We start from the raw sequence: 13,243 nt of genomic DNA, 5'->3' as shown, positions 1-13,243 counted from the left end.
ACCGAGTATGTGCCGAGTGGTGCCGAGTGGTGCCGAGCAGCCGAGTGGAAAAGGATCTAAAAATACTTCGTATAATTCTCCTCCAGATGTTATATTTTGACGTCATACTTGTTGATATTATTTTAGAATACTTTTAAAATAAAGTGAAAATATATTAATATAACGACTTATGGATGAGCCAAAAAATGATGCCACTTGTACTCATAGTGATGCTGCGCACCAAATAGAGAATATTTCATCAAATAATAGAAATGCAAGAGAAGGTTTCTCAAATCACTGTGATGCACTTATTTATGGAATTGGAAGTGAACTTTGTGGTTTAGATAAGAAGATTCAAGATACAGCCATAGAACTTGCCACTTACGTTGAAAGTATTTCCACTTTTAAACACAAAATAATCATCCCTGAAAGTACTGCAAGCATATTGAAGAATTGGTTGCAGGTACGTCAATCAAAACTTTATATAAGTTTGATTGATTTGAATACTTTAACTTTCAAGCAATTCATGTACATCAGGAGTTGACTTTTTACATGAACTATTGTGTTTTGTCTTTGGTTTAGACTTTAAATGAAGAAAAATTGCCAGCAACCAATGGTCATTGTTCTTTAGAAGTTGAAAATTCACATAAAAAAGTAAGGAGACTTGAAGAAGAGAATGATTCTTTATTACTTCAAGTAAGTATTTTATCTGACCAAGTTCAAGTTCAAGGGGAGAAAATGAGAGAGCTGGAATTCTTGAAAGATGAACTTCTCATCAAACTAGCAGATTTTGAAGAGGCAATGGAAAAGGTAACATGATAACTGGTATTTTAAAAATGTTAAAATTTTCTTCTCATTATAGTATGGTTTGTGTATGAATGAAAATTCAAAATAGTGTTAAACATATCTAATTTAATGAGTCATGTAATGATAATAAGCATTGATAAGTTTCTTCAGGGAAGGTCTTTATGAAAACAAAATGTCCATTTATGATTCATCTATTGTCTTCAAACAGATAGCAATTTTATGTTTCAGGACAATGAAATAAAAGCACTTTTAGCAAAGAATGATGTTGAAATCAAAGATCTACAATCGCATCTTGAAATGTTTTTTAATAAAGAAAAACAAGGAAATCATCTGTTATCTTCCAATAAAAGTAAGTTGCGATACTCCGGTTCAAACCATTTACTTTAAAAGTAAGTTATTTAAAAATTTTCATAGCATAATTTTTGTGTTGATCTGACCTTATTTTTATTTTCCATTGTTTGATTTAGCTGAAAATAATTCATGTATGAAAGCTCAACTAAGAGAAAAAGGTTAGTTATATCAATTTAGATCAGTTTTATCATCTTGTTGTCATTGATTTACGGATATAAATGCTTGGAAGTCTCATATATATTTTGTATATAGTTCATGGGTATATATTATGTATGGGGTAATGGCAATGTGTGAAGGTACATCTTATAGTATGTTTATACATATAGTGATATGGAGTATTTACATCTTGTATTGCTTATGGTGTATTATGAAATATATGAGTTGTTCATAAGAGAGAAATATTTGATGTTGCAAGGCTTATTATGGAATATAGTTTTAATATATATGTGAATATGAGATGTGTACATATGTGAATATGAGATATGTACATATGTGAATATGAGATATGTACATATGTGAATATGAGATATGTACATACTGGGTAGATGTTTCATATATTTATCAAGTGTACCTGTATAAATAGAACATTTTGACTTGCAAGGGTTTATTTTGCAGCATCAGAAGTTAGCTCTGTTAAAATGAAAATTGAAAAACTGGAAACAGTGTTAACAGAGAAGGAAAATAAAATTGAAGATCTCAAAAGACAACTGCAAACAATATCCAGTTCAAAACTAAGTGTAAGCATATTTTACAGCATTATTTTGGGCTCTTTATTTTTTTGTACATTATTTTGGCATTTTCCATGCATATTATGACGTCATCACTACAAGTTTTTGTGTAGATGGAATTGACAAAAAGTGACATTAGTGTACATACCTCAGATGTATGTGGTTCTAATAATGAAGCTGCAAAGAATAAATCGGAAAATGAAGAGATTTCTGCACAACATGGGAAAGAAAATGTAGAAAATAAGTCTTCTAAACTCATCCATACAAGTGAGAAATCATTGCTTTTAGAGGGAGGCCAGGTTGTGTTATTTAATTCTTTGCATAGAAAGAAATTGAACTTAAAAAATAAAGGAAGATGATGTCTAATGCTGCATTGAAGATATTTATTATTATAATATCCAGTGTGCGAATTAACGGTGTGCAATGTGCAATTTGCACATCGTTTTAGATAAAATGAAAACAATTGCACACCACTTTTTCAAACGATGTGCAAAAATAAGCGGTTATAACGAAAAACACTGTCGTAAATCATATGAATTTGTTCACGTTTAAAAATATTAATTTAGCAATTAGCGCTATATAATAAATAACGTAATATCGATTTGATTATGCCTCTAAAGAAACACTTTTGTCAAAAGAAATTGCACATCGTTTTTTCTAAACTAATTCGCACACTGTAATATCTATGAAATTGATAATGAACACCTTATTTTTATTCACAGAAGAATGTCACTTCAAAAAACCTGAATCAACAATAACGGGGAAAATGAAAAAATCTGATACAGTCAACAAAGATAACCAGCCATTTAAGAGAGAAAGTCAAACAAGATCTTCATTTGGTCGTACTTCATTTGCTCGTTCCTCGTTTGGTCGTTCCTCATTCGGGAAAAGTCTTTTTAAACTGAAGCAAAAGCACAATTGTAACGAAACTTCTTCCCGTAAGAAACAAAACGGAAAGTTTGTTTGCAAACAATCTCTCATAAACTCTATGTGGATTGTCTTTTAACTTTTTGTGGAAAATTAAATAAATTACTCATCGTTATTTTAGCGTCTGCTGATAACAGCACGAATATTGAAACTGCAACAAAGGTAGCTATTATTATTTCATTTTCTGTCAATTGAAAATCAAATCTTCATAAATTTGTACATTTTAGAATGTTGAAGATACTCAGGAGAAAGCGAAAAAGAAGAATATAGTGGGAAAAGTCATAGGAAAGTAAGTCGACGTTTTTTGAATTGTCAAAAATCTAAATGTTTTCGACTTTTCCATATTTTACGATTGATGTTCATTGAATTCTTTGTTTGATTTGAAATTATTGTAAGACTACGTCGCTCAAACACTCATGGCTTCGATACAGAAGTAAACGATCGTCAATTTAGTTATCTCAAAAGGTAAATATAATTTTAATATGATGATGAAGATATACATTACATTCAGGGCATATTTTTACTCAAACGGCTGTTGTTTATTTTTCTTTAAAAATAAATTTAAACATTATGAAGCTTTTTAAAAAATTTGTACGTTTCAGTAAATGAATATAGAAAACTTGCTAAGTGTAGATACAAGCGCTTGCAAAGCAAAGATACGTAATAATTTTATTTTTTTCTAAATTTCATGATTATGAAAGGTTTCCCAGCAATGATCCATTTTCTACATGGTCATGTGATCTTATTGTTAGTTGGATGGAAGATGAAGGTCTTGGTCAATATACTGAGGCCTGTTTAAATCATGTAAAGACTGGTGACGATTTACAAAATATGACGTCATCGGACTTAGAGAAAGTCCTGGGGATGAAAAAGCTTTTACATCGTAAAAAACTTCAACTGGCGTTGCAGGTTGCTGACTGTATCAAATGATTAAATTTAACTTCCTTGTTTACAAATTTACGTACATTCAAACAATGTTCACTGATGTCTTCGCACTTGAGTAGCTAATTTATTTTTTTGTTACTCTTGTTTAAATTCCCATTTCTTTTTCAACGAGCATAGGGTGTGAATGAAGGACAGGAAGATTTTTTGTCAGCCTTGGATAATACTTGGATTCTAGGTCAGTAAGAACTATTTTTTCGTTGATAAAGAACTTCTTGTGAGAATAAAAAATTGTTTTTTTTCAAAGTTTCTCATTATGGTAAAGGCGTCATTTTTTCTTTTGGGTTCCTTTTATAAAGTTGTGTTGTACCTTTATGTGTTATTTTAGACTGGAGCAGGTCTTTTATTCCTTAAATATTTTTGTGATATGTAGAGTGGTTAGATGATATTGGTCTTCCTCAATATAAAGATTCATTTCGTGAAAATCTTGTAGATGGTAGAATGCTGAACTATTTAACCATTGTATGTATAAGTATTATTGCGTTTGATAATTGACGTTTTCTGGTGTCTTTCAGGTGCACATTTTATAGAAGTACTCTATTTTTCTCTTTTAGAATGATGTTCTTCAACTTAAGATTTACAACACCTTTCATCAACATAGTCTGAAAAGTGCAATTCAATGTTTGAGGTTAAAATTTAAATTATCAAATAATTGCGCCAAAAATAATAACAAAATATGTGTTATATTTTAGGATTTACAATTTTCATCCCAATTATCTCAAAAAATCACCCATTGATGAGGTACTAATGATTTTTAATTGATTTCTCATTTCTTACGTGAACATACTTCATGTAGCATTTATTTTATTCTTTAGTCATGGCAACATGGAGCTGACGTGATTCTTTGGACCAATTATCGTGTTACTGAGTGGTTACGTCAAGCTGATCTGTCGGAGTACGTTGGAAATCTTCTGAGCAGTGGTGTTCATGGAGCTTTTATGGTTATTTATGTGATTTTTAATATTTTATTGTATGACTTATCTTCCACTACACTTAATTTCTTATTTAAGAGAAACTATACTTCCAGATTCTCGAACCGCGGTTTACGGCAGAAACCATGGCAACTGTATTATCTATACCAAGTGGTAAGAAGTTATTGCGACGTCACCTAGCAACGCATTTTGAATCATTGGTCGGTAGTGCATGTTTAAAGGTTAAGGAAACGGCTTTAGCCAATGGTTTTACGGCATTGATTCCTGGGGAAAAACAAAAGGTATATTGATACTTCTATAAAATAAAAATTCTCAACGAAGGTCGAGGTTTGTGCTTAAAATATTTATGCTGTTAAAAACAAACTTTTTTTTCTGTTTTATACAGCCACGAAAATTGTCTATCAGTGGGATAAAAAAACGAACAAAATCAGACATCGAATGTGAAGAATATATTTGTCCCATGGATAGTGAAGTTCCTCAGTTATTACATAGTTTATTACCAACAAGAACAAGGAAAAATGACAACTCTTCACAGCAGGGAGTGGAAATAAGTGAGAAGGATCAACAATCAAATAATAAGGTTAACAATACTCATATGTACGTCTAGAATCAATTAAATTGATTATAATGTAACCCATATTCAATCAAAAATGATAGCATTAATAACACAGTTATTTATGGTAGAGGAGGGTGTAAACAATCGTTTTATAATGTAATATGTTCAAACCCAATATTTGCACCAAAGTCTCAAAAACTACACTGGAATGTGTTTCGCTAAGGTAGCTACAGTAAGGATGACGAATATAGTTGAGATTTAAATGCTTCCGAAATAATGTTTTCCATTGTATCTTTCCAGCTGAAATGTATGCAAACATTGGGGACATTACATATATATTTGTTGAAATACATAAATACATTTTTATTTTACTGTCGACCAATATTGAACCTTATTTTCTATTGCTATAATTAGGACGAAGATCAACTCACTAAAACTCTGGGAAATTTTTCCAAAGAACTTCATTCACTGACGGTATGATGTTAAATATTGTTTTGTCAAGAGTTTTCATTAACAGATTTTATTTTTCTTTCACAAACTTTTTTCTTTCACAAAGTTTGAGTTTACATTTATATTTATCTTTATGATGAGTGATGTTTGTGTTTCTTGAAATTTTTCGAAATAAGCACAATTTAATTCGTGATTTTTGTTTTCCATAGAACATGTTGGGCCATGAACCAAGTCGTTGAAGATGAAGTTTGCGAATGACTAATGTTTAATTTTATAGAAATTGTAAAATTTATTACTAAGCTTGTTTTTATGTAAATTTGTGTAAAGCTTGTAAAACTTTTGTACATTTAAAACAACAATTTTTCTGAACACGATAAAAAATATGCGTTTTTATGTTTTCACTAATTAGTATATGTTCAAGGATATACGAGAAGCAATCGCCCAATTATTTGGTCTACTTTCATTTTTACATTTGCTTTATCAATTTTTTCCCCGTAAACGTAGCCAGTAATCTTACTAAAAAGAAGTGAGAAAATAACATTCTTCATAACTTAGACTTGTGGTTATAAATTATTGTTTCCCGTGTCTTAATTTTCTACTTACAGTCTAATTGATCATCATTATAAGTTGTTATCCAAAAATATTAAGTTTTGAGTCTTGAATATAAGTCAATGATAATGTTGGAGGAAAAACTAAAATAAATGATAATGTTGTCAAAGTCTCCTGCACACATTAAAGAAAATTAAGAAAATTAAACAAACGCTCAATAAATAATGACTTTCTTAACTCGTTGTGTAGACAACCAAATTTTTTCAAAATCCCGTACTCAGTTATACGACGGACTTTTTCATGAGTGCGTAGCCACGATAGACACGTAGTCATCAAAATACACGTAGTTCGCGCGCTAATGACGAACACGTAGCGGTAGTCGCATACAAGGGACTCTCCACACAATTTAAATAAATATCATCAAATTTTTATTGTAAACCATTCTCTTGTACAATACATGAAAAGAAAATCTACAAGACTAAAAATTTTAATAAACTCACTGTTACCCACCCACTGTAACCCACCCCTTAGTTACCCACCCCCTAGTTACCCACCCCCTAGTTACCCACCCCCTAGTTACCCACCCCCTAGTTACGCCTTTAAATACTCCCACTTACCTGGAGACTAGGACTATGCAACTTACTAAACATTGATGACGTAACTAATAAGTGTTTTTCATTGTTCAACCTAAATTTTATTTATAACTTCGAATCAACTTCTCTACTTTGTTTTGCTATTTTTTTTTAATATTAAAAAAATGTTTTTGCGAGCTGTCGTAAGAAGATCCGTAACTTATAGTAAACCAATAATTTGGGCAACGAGGTAAGACGACGAAGAGTGTTAATGTAACATAACTTTTTGATGTAAACATTCATGACAACTCAACTTTTATTTTGTAACACATTTTGGTGGTAAATGTTTTTTTAATATAGTGTTTTAATTTTATCTAGATCACCAAAAATCAATCTAAACAGTCCACATATACGAACAATCTCTACATTTCCATGTGTAAGAAAGACATTTTTCTTTGTATCAGACACAAACTGTGTCGACGAAATTTCGTTATTAACAAAAATTATGTTGAGCATACTTAGTAAATAAAGACATAATACAAAATGGTATTTTTTAGCGAAATCTGCTGAACTATTCACTGCAAGTGTATCTTTATGATATCGATATTTTACTTCATGTATTATCTCAATATTTGACCTTTGGACTCAAATATAATTTTATACCCAGTCATGTCGTTGCTGTCGTTTTAACTTCTGCTGAATGCTGGTTGTCATGTTTTGGTTTTTAATGAAATACAATCAGCATTTAAAAACATTCTTTCTCGTTCAGAATCATCAGTCATTTGCTATGGGAGTATTCAAAGGACAAGCTTTTGTTGATGAAGTATTTCCTTATCCTGAAGGTAAATCTTTTCTTTCATTTCATGTTGTAATTTTAGTTTTCTTTGAGTTAATAAAACATTGCTAAGTTTTTCATTATAGCTTTGACAGATGAGCAACGTGAGCTTTTGGAAGGTCTTGTTGATCCCACTGAGAAATTCTTTCAAGTAATAAAGACTATTTTTTATGACATAATTCTGCAACGACTCGGTTGTAGTGTCATATAAAATATCATGGTATTCTCTTAGGAGTGTAATGATGCTGCAAAGAATGATGCTATAGAGAAAGTGGATGATGAAACCATGAAAGGCTTAAAGGAGATGGGAGCTTTTGGTTTACAGGTAAACATAGTAAAATAATATATCAGTTTAAGGTGTAATCATTCTTATAAAGACTATAAATAAAATCTTGTAGGTTTCTGAAAATCACGGTGGCTTAGGATTAAGTAACACTGCAGTAAGTTATCAATAGTCACTACACTTTTATCTTATAGGTGATGTTGTATATTTTAATGTGTGTATATTTTTACAAAAGTATTCCAGGTTGGTTGAAATAGTTGGAATCCATGATCTTGGCATTGGTATTACACTTGGTGCTCATCAGTCCATTGGATTTAAAGGAATTTTATTAGTTGGAAATGAGGTTAAACAATATTGTTTTAATTCATTATGTTTTTGAATATGTTTTGCTTATGGTTTCCCACAACCAATGCAGTTTTTCTGTTTATTTTTAGGAACAAAAGAGGAAATACCTTCCTAAGGTTTAGTTAAGTTTGTTCATTAGTAAATGATTATTATAATCTTTATTTTTATCATAAATTTATTGTTTCAATTTGTAATATTCAGCTTGCATCCGGTGAAAATATTGCTGCATTTTGTCTGACAGAACCTACAAGTGGATCTGATGCAGCTGTAAGTATTTGAAATAACATTTGCTTATTTTATTCATATTGTTTTAATAATTTACCTGATATTTTTTTAGTCTATTCGATGTCAAGCTGTTCCAAGTGAGGATGGAAAGTACTGGATATTAAATGGAGGAAAATTATGGTGCTTGTTTATTTCATTCCAAACTCTGAATTTATTTGATTTCTCAAATATTAAATATTATGAACAATGCTCAATTCAATAAATATGCCTGCCTACTTTTCAACTCATCAGTTGGCTCATTTCTATTTTGTAATATTGATTTATTTAGGATAAGTAATGGAGGTATCGCAGAGATTTTTACTGTGTTTGCTAAGGTTTGTTGTCTGTTATGTTGTATGTCAGACATTAAAATGTTGGTATTTTTTTATTTATACGTACATAACTATAAAGGAGCTTGACTTCAATTTACATTAAATTATTTTAAAATATATTCAACATGTATGTAGACACCTGTAAAAGATAAAAAAACTGGAGAAACAAAAGAAAAAATAACAAGTTTTATTGTTGAAAGAAGTTTCAAAGGGGTTACCAGGTGTGTTTGTTGAATATTAACTTTATGACCTATGAAACTCTTCATTTTACATACTAATAATAATATAATTACTTTCATTTACTTTTGTTTTCATACCAAGTCAATTCAAAAGAAAAATATCGTCTTTGCTTACACTTATTCAGTGTTAATTAATACAAATGAGCTTGTTTACTTGATATTTCATTCCAATTTAATTGATACTTTTTTTTAAATTGGCAATCATTGTTTTTTCGTTTTAGTGGTCCTCCTGAGAAAAAAATGGGTATAAAAGCATCAAACACAGCTGAGGTATTTACTTACTTAGTAATAAAACAATTTCATATTTTACATTCTTATGCAATTGTTATGTTGTTACAAAGGTTTATTTTGATGATGTCAAAGTTCCTGCAGAAAATGTCCTTGGAGGTATTTCTTATTTTAAATATTTATTTAATTGCTTAATACTTGAAAGAATTTTTTACAAATTTAAACATTTCTCTGCAGAGGTTGGTGAAGGGTTTAAGGTTGCCATGAATATTCTCAATAATGGACGTTTTGGTATGGCTGCTGCATTATCTGGAACTATGAAATCATTAATTGCTAAAGCGGTTTGTTTGTTCTTACGTATTTCTGGTTTTGTTAAATTTTAAATTATAAACTTTCTCTAAACTTTGCTTCTATGTACATTTGTGTAGATGAGAAATTTTGTTTTATTATTAGACTGACTTTGCAGTTAACAGAACTCAGTTTGGAGACAAAATATCTCAGTATGGTGCGATACAAGAGAAAATTGCCCGTATGAATGTCTTGCATTACGTCACTGAGGTAATATAATATCCATTGACATTTAAATATGTAGCAAGATATTGCAGATTATTTTATGGTTATTGAGTGAATACGCGTCTACAAAGTCTTTCCACCGTCTTGATATTCAAGACATATATACATGCTCGTAGCCAAGGGTACTGTAGGTCCCGTTTACTCCGGACTAATTTTTCGAGAGCTAAAGGTTTTTTTTAATTACTTATGGAATAGTGGTAGGTTGTATTAAAATTTACGGTAGTATAAAAGGTAATATTAAGGGTTGGTTTTAAGGATTAGCTAATTCCTTTAAGTTTGTGGTTAAGCATCATAATTGGTTTTTAGTCGTTTGATTTACATGTTTATCAAATAAAAATAATTTTAAATATTTCCCAGAGATACTTGTTCCCAGACTCCTGTAGAAGGTTCTCAATCTAGAACATTTGGCGCTCGCGGATAGCCACCAGACGGTTTTGTAATCGGAGTCTACGGGCCTGTTATAGCACGTTCAAAATGAGTGTCGGAGTACGATACCCTTGTACGGGCACAAATCTGCAGGCCGTTCACACAACGTAGTACACACTAGCTTCGTCTATTTATAATTTCATGTTTTTCATTGTAAACCGTATTCTAAAACCATGTGGTGAATACGTGCCTCTCTGTACACGTTACTCATGTGTTGTCGTTCACATTGGTGCCCTTGCACCGTACTTGGGTACTACCTCTTTTCGTTGTGCCCAGACCCAGACACTGAGTCGGATACCATCAAAATGATGTGTTCACATTGGTGCCCGTGCATGAGTACTGTGCCAGAGCACTCAGTATGAACGCTATTAAATTTTGCAGATTAGCGCTAAATGGAGAAATGACGTATTTTCTTGTGTATTTTGTCGTAATTTTCACTAATGTAAACCATTTTTCGTCCATCAGACGCTTGAACCATTATTTTCACTAGTGAATTTCAGATTTCTTTTTGCTCATTGGCTTTTGCTAATTTTTAATAATTGTTCTTTTCAACAAAATTTTTATACCATATTAATAAAGTTTATGTATTCGTATGAGTTACTATATTCGTAGTTGTGGAGTAACTTTCTTTAAGTTGTGTTGCTATTTCCATAAATTGTTTGTTTATGATATTTTTAAGTCTATGGCATATATGTTGAGTGGAAATATGGATCGTGGAGCTCCGGAATATCAAATTGAAGCTGCAATTAGTAAAGTTTTTGCTTCTGTAAGTATGTTTGATTTTTATGAAAGGGAATTTTTTTAATTTTCAATCGTGTGTTTATGAATTTTAGGAGTCCTGTTGGTGGGTCGCTGATGAATGTATACAGGTGAATTTTAATAAACCGTCTTTCATTCGTTATAGTTACTTCTACATTGTTGCTCAAGTTTAATCTCTTTTTTTTTTAAGATTTATGGTGGAATGGGTTATATGAAGGTAAGTATTTGAATGGAAACAAACATATTCAAGAATACAAAATTTAATGCAAAATTAATGTTTAAATTATGTCTTTTTGCTCTTTAGGATGCTGGCTTGGAAAGAGTGATGCGTGATTTAAGGATTTTTCGAATATTTGAAGGAACAAACGATATTCTTCGATTGTTTGTTTGTTTAACTGGAATGCAAGTAAATACAAGTTATCGTGGTCCTTTTCTTTGTTATTGTCTTTATTTTTATTCTTTCATTTTTTTGTTGTTAAATTGGGAGTTTGGGATGCGAGGAAAGATTCTTATTTTGACAGGATGCTGGGAAGCATTTAAGAGAACTTCAGAAATCCTTAAAAAATCCTCTTGGTAACTTTGGTTTGGTTTTGTCTGAAGCAAAGAAAAGAACTCAGAGGTTTCTATGTAATTTACAAATATCTATCAATATCGCTAATTTACTAAAATTTTATTTTACATTTGTGTAATTCCTAAATTTCAGAGCAATTGGTGTTGATCCTGGTCCATCGATTAGCGCTTATGTTCATCCTTCACTGTCTGATTCATCAAAAAAGGTATAGTTTAATATCATTATGAAATTTATCATTTTTACTGGGAAATGTATGTAAAATAAGAACTTTTATTTTCTGATATACGTAGTTGTCAAAATGTATCGGAGAATTCGGTGCATCTGTTGAAGGTCTACTTATTAAACATGGAAAGAAAATAATTGGTATGTTAATGAAATTTGTGATTAGTGATTGAATTATTTTAAATTTCTTTTTTTCTTTCATAAGAGGAACAATTCAAACTAAGACGTTTAGCTGATGCTACTATTGATCTTTATGGAATGGCGGCTGTTTTATCAAGGTTTCAAAGTTTTTATAATTTTTATTTTATTATAAAACGTTAATTTTTCTTTATTTCATCATTAATTTAGTTTTTATTATCGCAATTGCATCTGTTGCTAGTATAATTTTGGAACTTTCATATTTGAAATGTGTTTTTGATAAATGTTCTTTAATTTTTAGGTCGACTCGATCGTTAACGAATAATTTCTCATCATCCCAACACGAGGCAATGATGACTAAATTCTTCTGTGATGAGGTATATGAATGTTTAGTTGTTTTACTCGCAAATCGATAGAAAAGTAATGTTTACTCCAATGATTACAATAGCCAGCTTTTAAGTTTTGTCGTGCTGTGTAAATATAGCTGTTCGCGCACTTTAAAAACAATAGATTTCTGAAGAAATGAATAATGCTAATGATGTGAAATTTACATTGGCTTGGATGTTTTTAAATCCATCACACGCATATACAATACACTAATGTAAATATGTGTATAGGCTTCACGTAGAATAAGAAGAAATCTTGAGACACTAAATAATAAAATGGATATAACCAATGATGAAAGAATGTCGTCGATTGCCAAAGCAGTTTACAGTGAAGGCGGTATCGTACATGAACATCCTTTACAATTATAAATCTCTCAGGTAAAAGTATTTTTCACCAATTTTGTAATTTTGGTGACTTCTTGAATACTACATTATACATGATTTACACTGTTTATCAAAACTAGAAATGTGACGTATAAAGAACCTGTTTATCCACTGCTGTTATGCTTTTAATTGCTGAGCATTTTGGTAAAAAATAAACTGGTAATTACGGTATTAAGTATGTACACTTATGTATGCTTGTGGATTTGTTCATAAGAGGAATGTAAAGTTTCTATAAGTTCATAACGTGTAACATAATCAGGTTTTGTTAACATATAAGGAAATAAGTACGGCAAATGTACAGTACAACTTACAATAAATATTGAGAAACTAAAGTCGATTGTCTTTAAATGAAACGACATAATTAAGATATTTGTGGAAAAATTAACATTGCATATAATCATACTTTTTGCAGTATCTACGATACATCATTGTCATATGTAAATACGCATTCCGCATGCGAGCGAT

The 13,243-nt window shown here is 30.8% G+C and overlaps 2 protein-coding genes and 1 long non-coding RNA gene across 3 annotated transcripts; 2 read left to right on the top strand and 1 right to left on the bottom strand.

Annotated features, from left to right (window-relative positions):
* The first annotated feature begins 96 nt into the window (after nt 1-96).
* Nucleotides 97-6,117, top strand: LOC124446404 (liprin-beta-1-like). Its single transcript, XM_046997251.1, has 20 exons — nt 97-442; nt 562-789; nt 1,015-1,135; nt 1,254-1,295; nt 1,753-1,874; nt 1,979-2,132; nt 2,588-2,803; nt 2,914-2,954; nt 3,020-3,081; nt 3,189-3,257; nt 3,494-3,701; nt 3,855-3,912; nt 4,108-4,196; nt 4,289-4,362; nt 4,427-4,475; nt 4,550-4,675; nt 4,762-4,947; nt 5,052-5,246; nt 5,637-5,696; nt 5,882-6,117. Exons 1-20 carry the CDS (start codon nt 170-172, stop codon nt 5,909-5,911), a joined length of 2,403 nt encoding a protein of 800 aa, XP_046853207.1. The 5' UTR covers nt 97-169; the 3' UTR covers nt 5,912-6,117.
* LOC124446411 lies at nt 6,038-6,602 on the bottom strand. Its single transcript, XR_006948423.1, has 2 exons — nt 6,460-6,602; nt 6,038-6,364 (listed from the first exon to the last, which is right to left on the bottom strand). It is a non-coding gene; the product is annotated as an uncharacterized LOC124446411 (long non-coding RNA).
* A 258-nt stretch (nt 6,603-6,860) lies between these two features.
* On the top strand, nt 6,861-13,110 carry LOC124446405 (very long-chain specific acyl-CoA dehydrogenase, mitochondrial-like). Its single transcript, XM_046997253.1, has 27 exons — nt 6,861-7,043; nt 7,172-7,229; nt 7,563-7,635; nt 7,715-7,779; nt 7,861-7,953; nt 8,027-8,068; nt 8,147-8,254; nt 8,346-8,372; nt 8,458-8,523; nt 8,594-8,661; nt 8,810-8,855; nt 8,988-9,073; nt 9,313-9,361; nt 9,433-9,478; nt 9,557-9,660; nt 9,773-9,877; nt 10,998-11,084; nt 11,152-11,187; nt 11,268-11,294; nt 11,382-11,483; nt 11,599-11,696; nt 11,781-11,853; nt 11,939-12,011; nt 12,076-12,148; nt 12,310-12,385; nt 12,626-12,772; nt 12,859-13,110. Exons 1-26 carry the CDS (start codon nt 6,979-6,981, stop codon nt 12,761-12,763), a joined length of 1,884 nt encoding a protein of 627 aa, XP_046853209.1. The 5' UTR covers nt 6,861-6,978; the 3' UTR covers nt 12,764-12,772; nt 12,859-13,110.
* Nucleotides 13,111-13,243: the final 133 nt, after the last annotated feature.

The sequence above is a fragment of the Xenia sp. Carnegie-2017 genome, unplaced genomic scaffold (genome assembly GCF_021976095.1).
Source record: "Xenia sp. Carnegie-2017 unplaced genomic scaffold, XeniaSp_v1 HiC_scaffold_22, whole genome shotgun sequence".
In the NCBI taxonomy this organism is placed as follows: domain Eukaryota; kingdom Metazoa; phylum Cnidaria; class Anthozoa; order Malacalcyonacea; family Xeniidae; genus Xenia; species Xenia sp. Carnegie-2017.
Note: the sequence above shows the minus strand (reverse complement) of the source record. Positions and strands in the feature narration are given on the sequence as shown.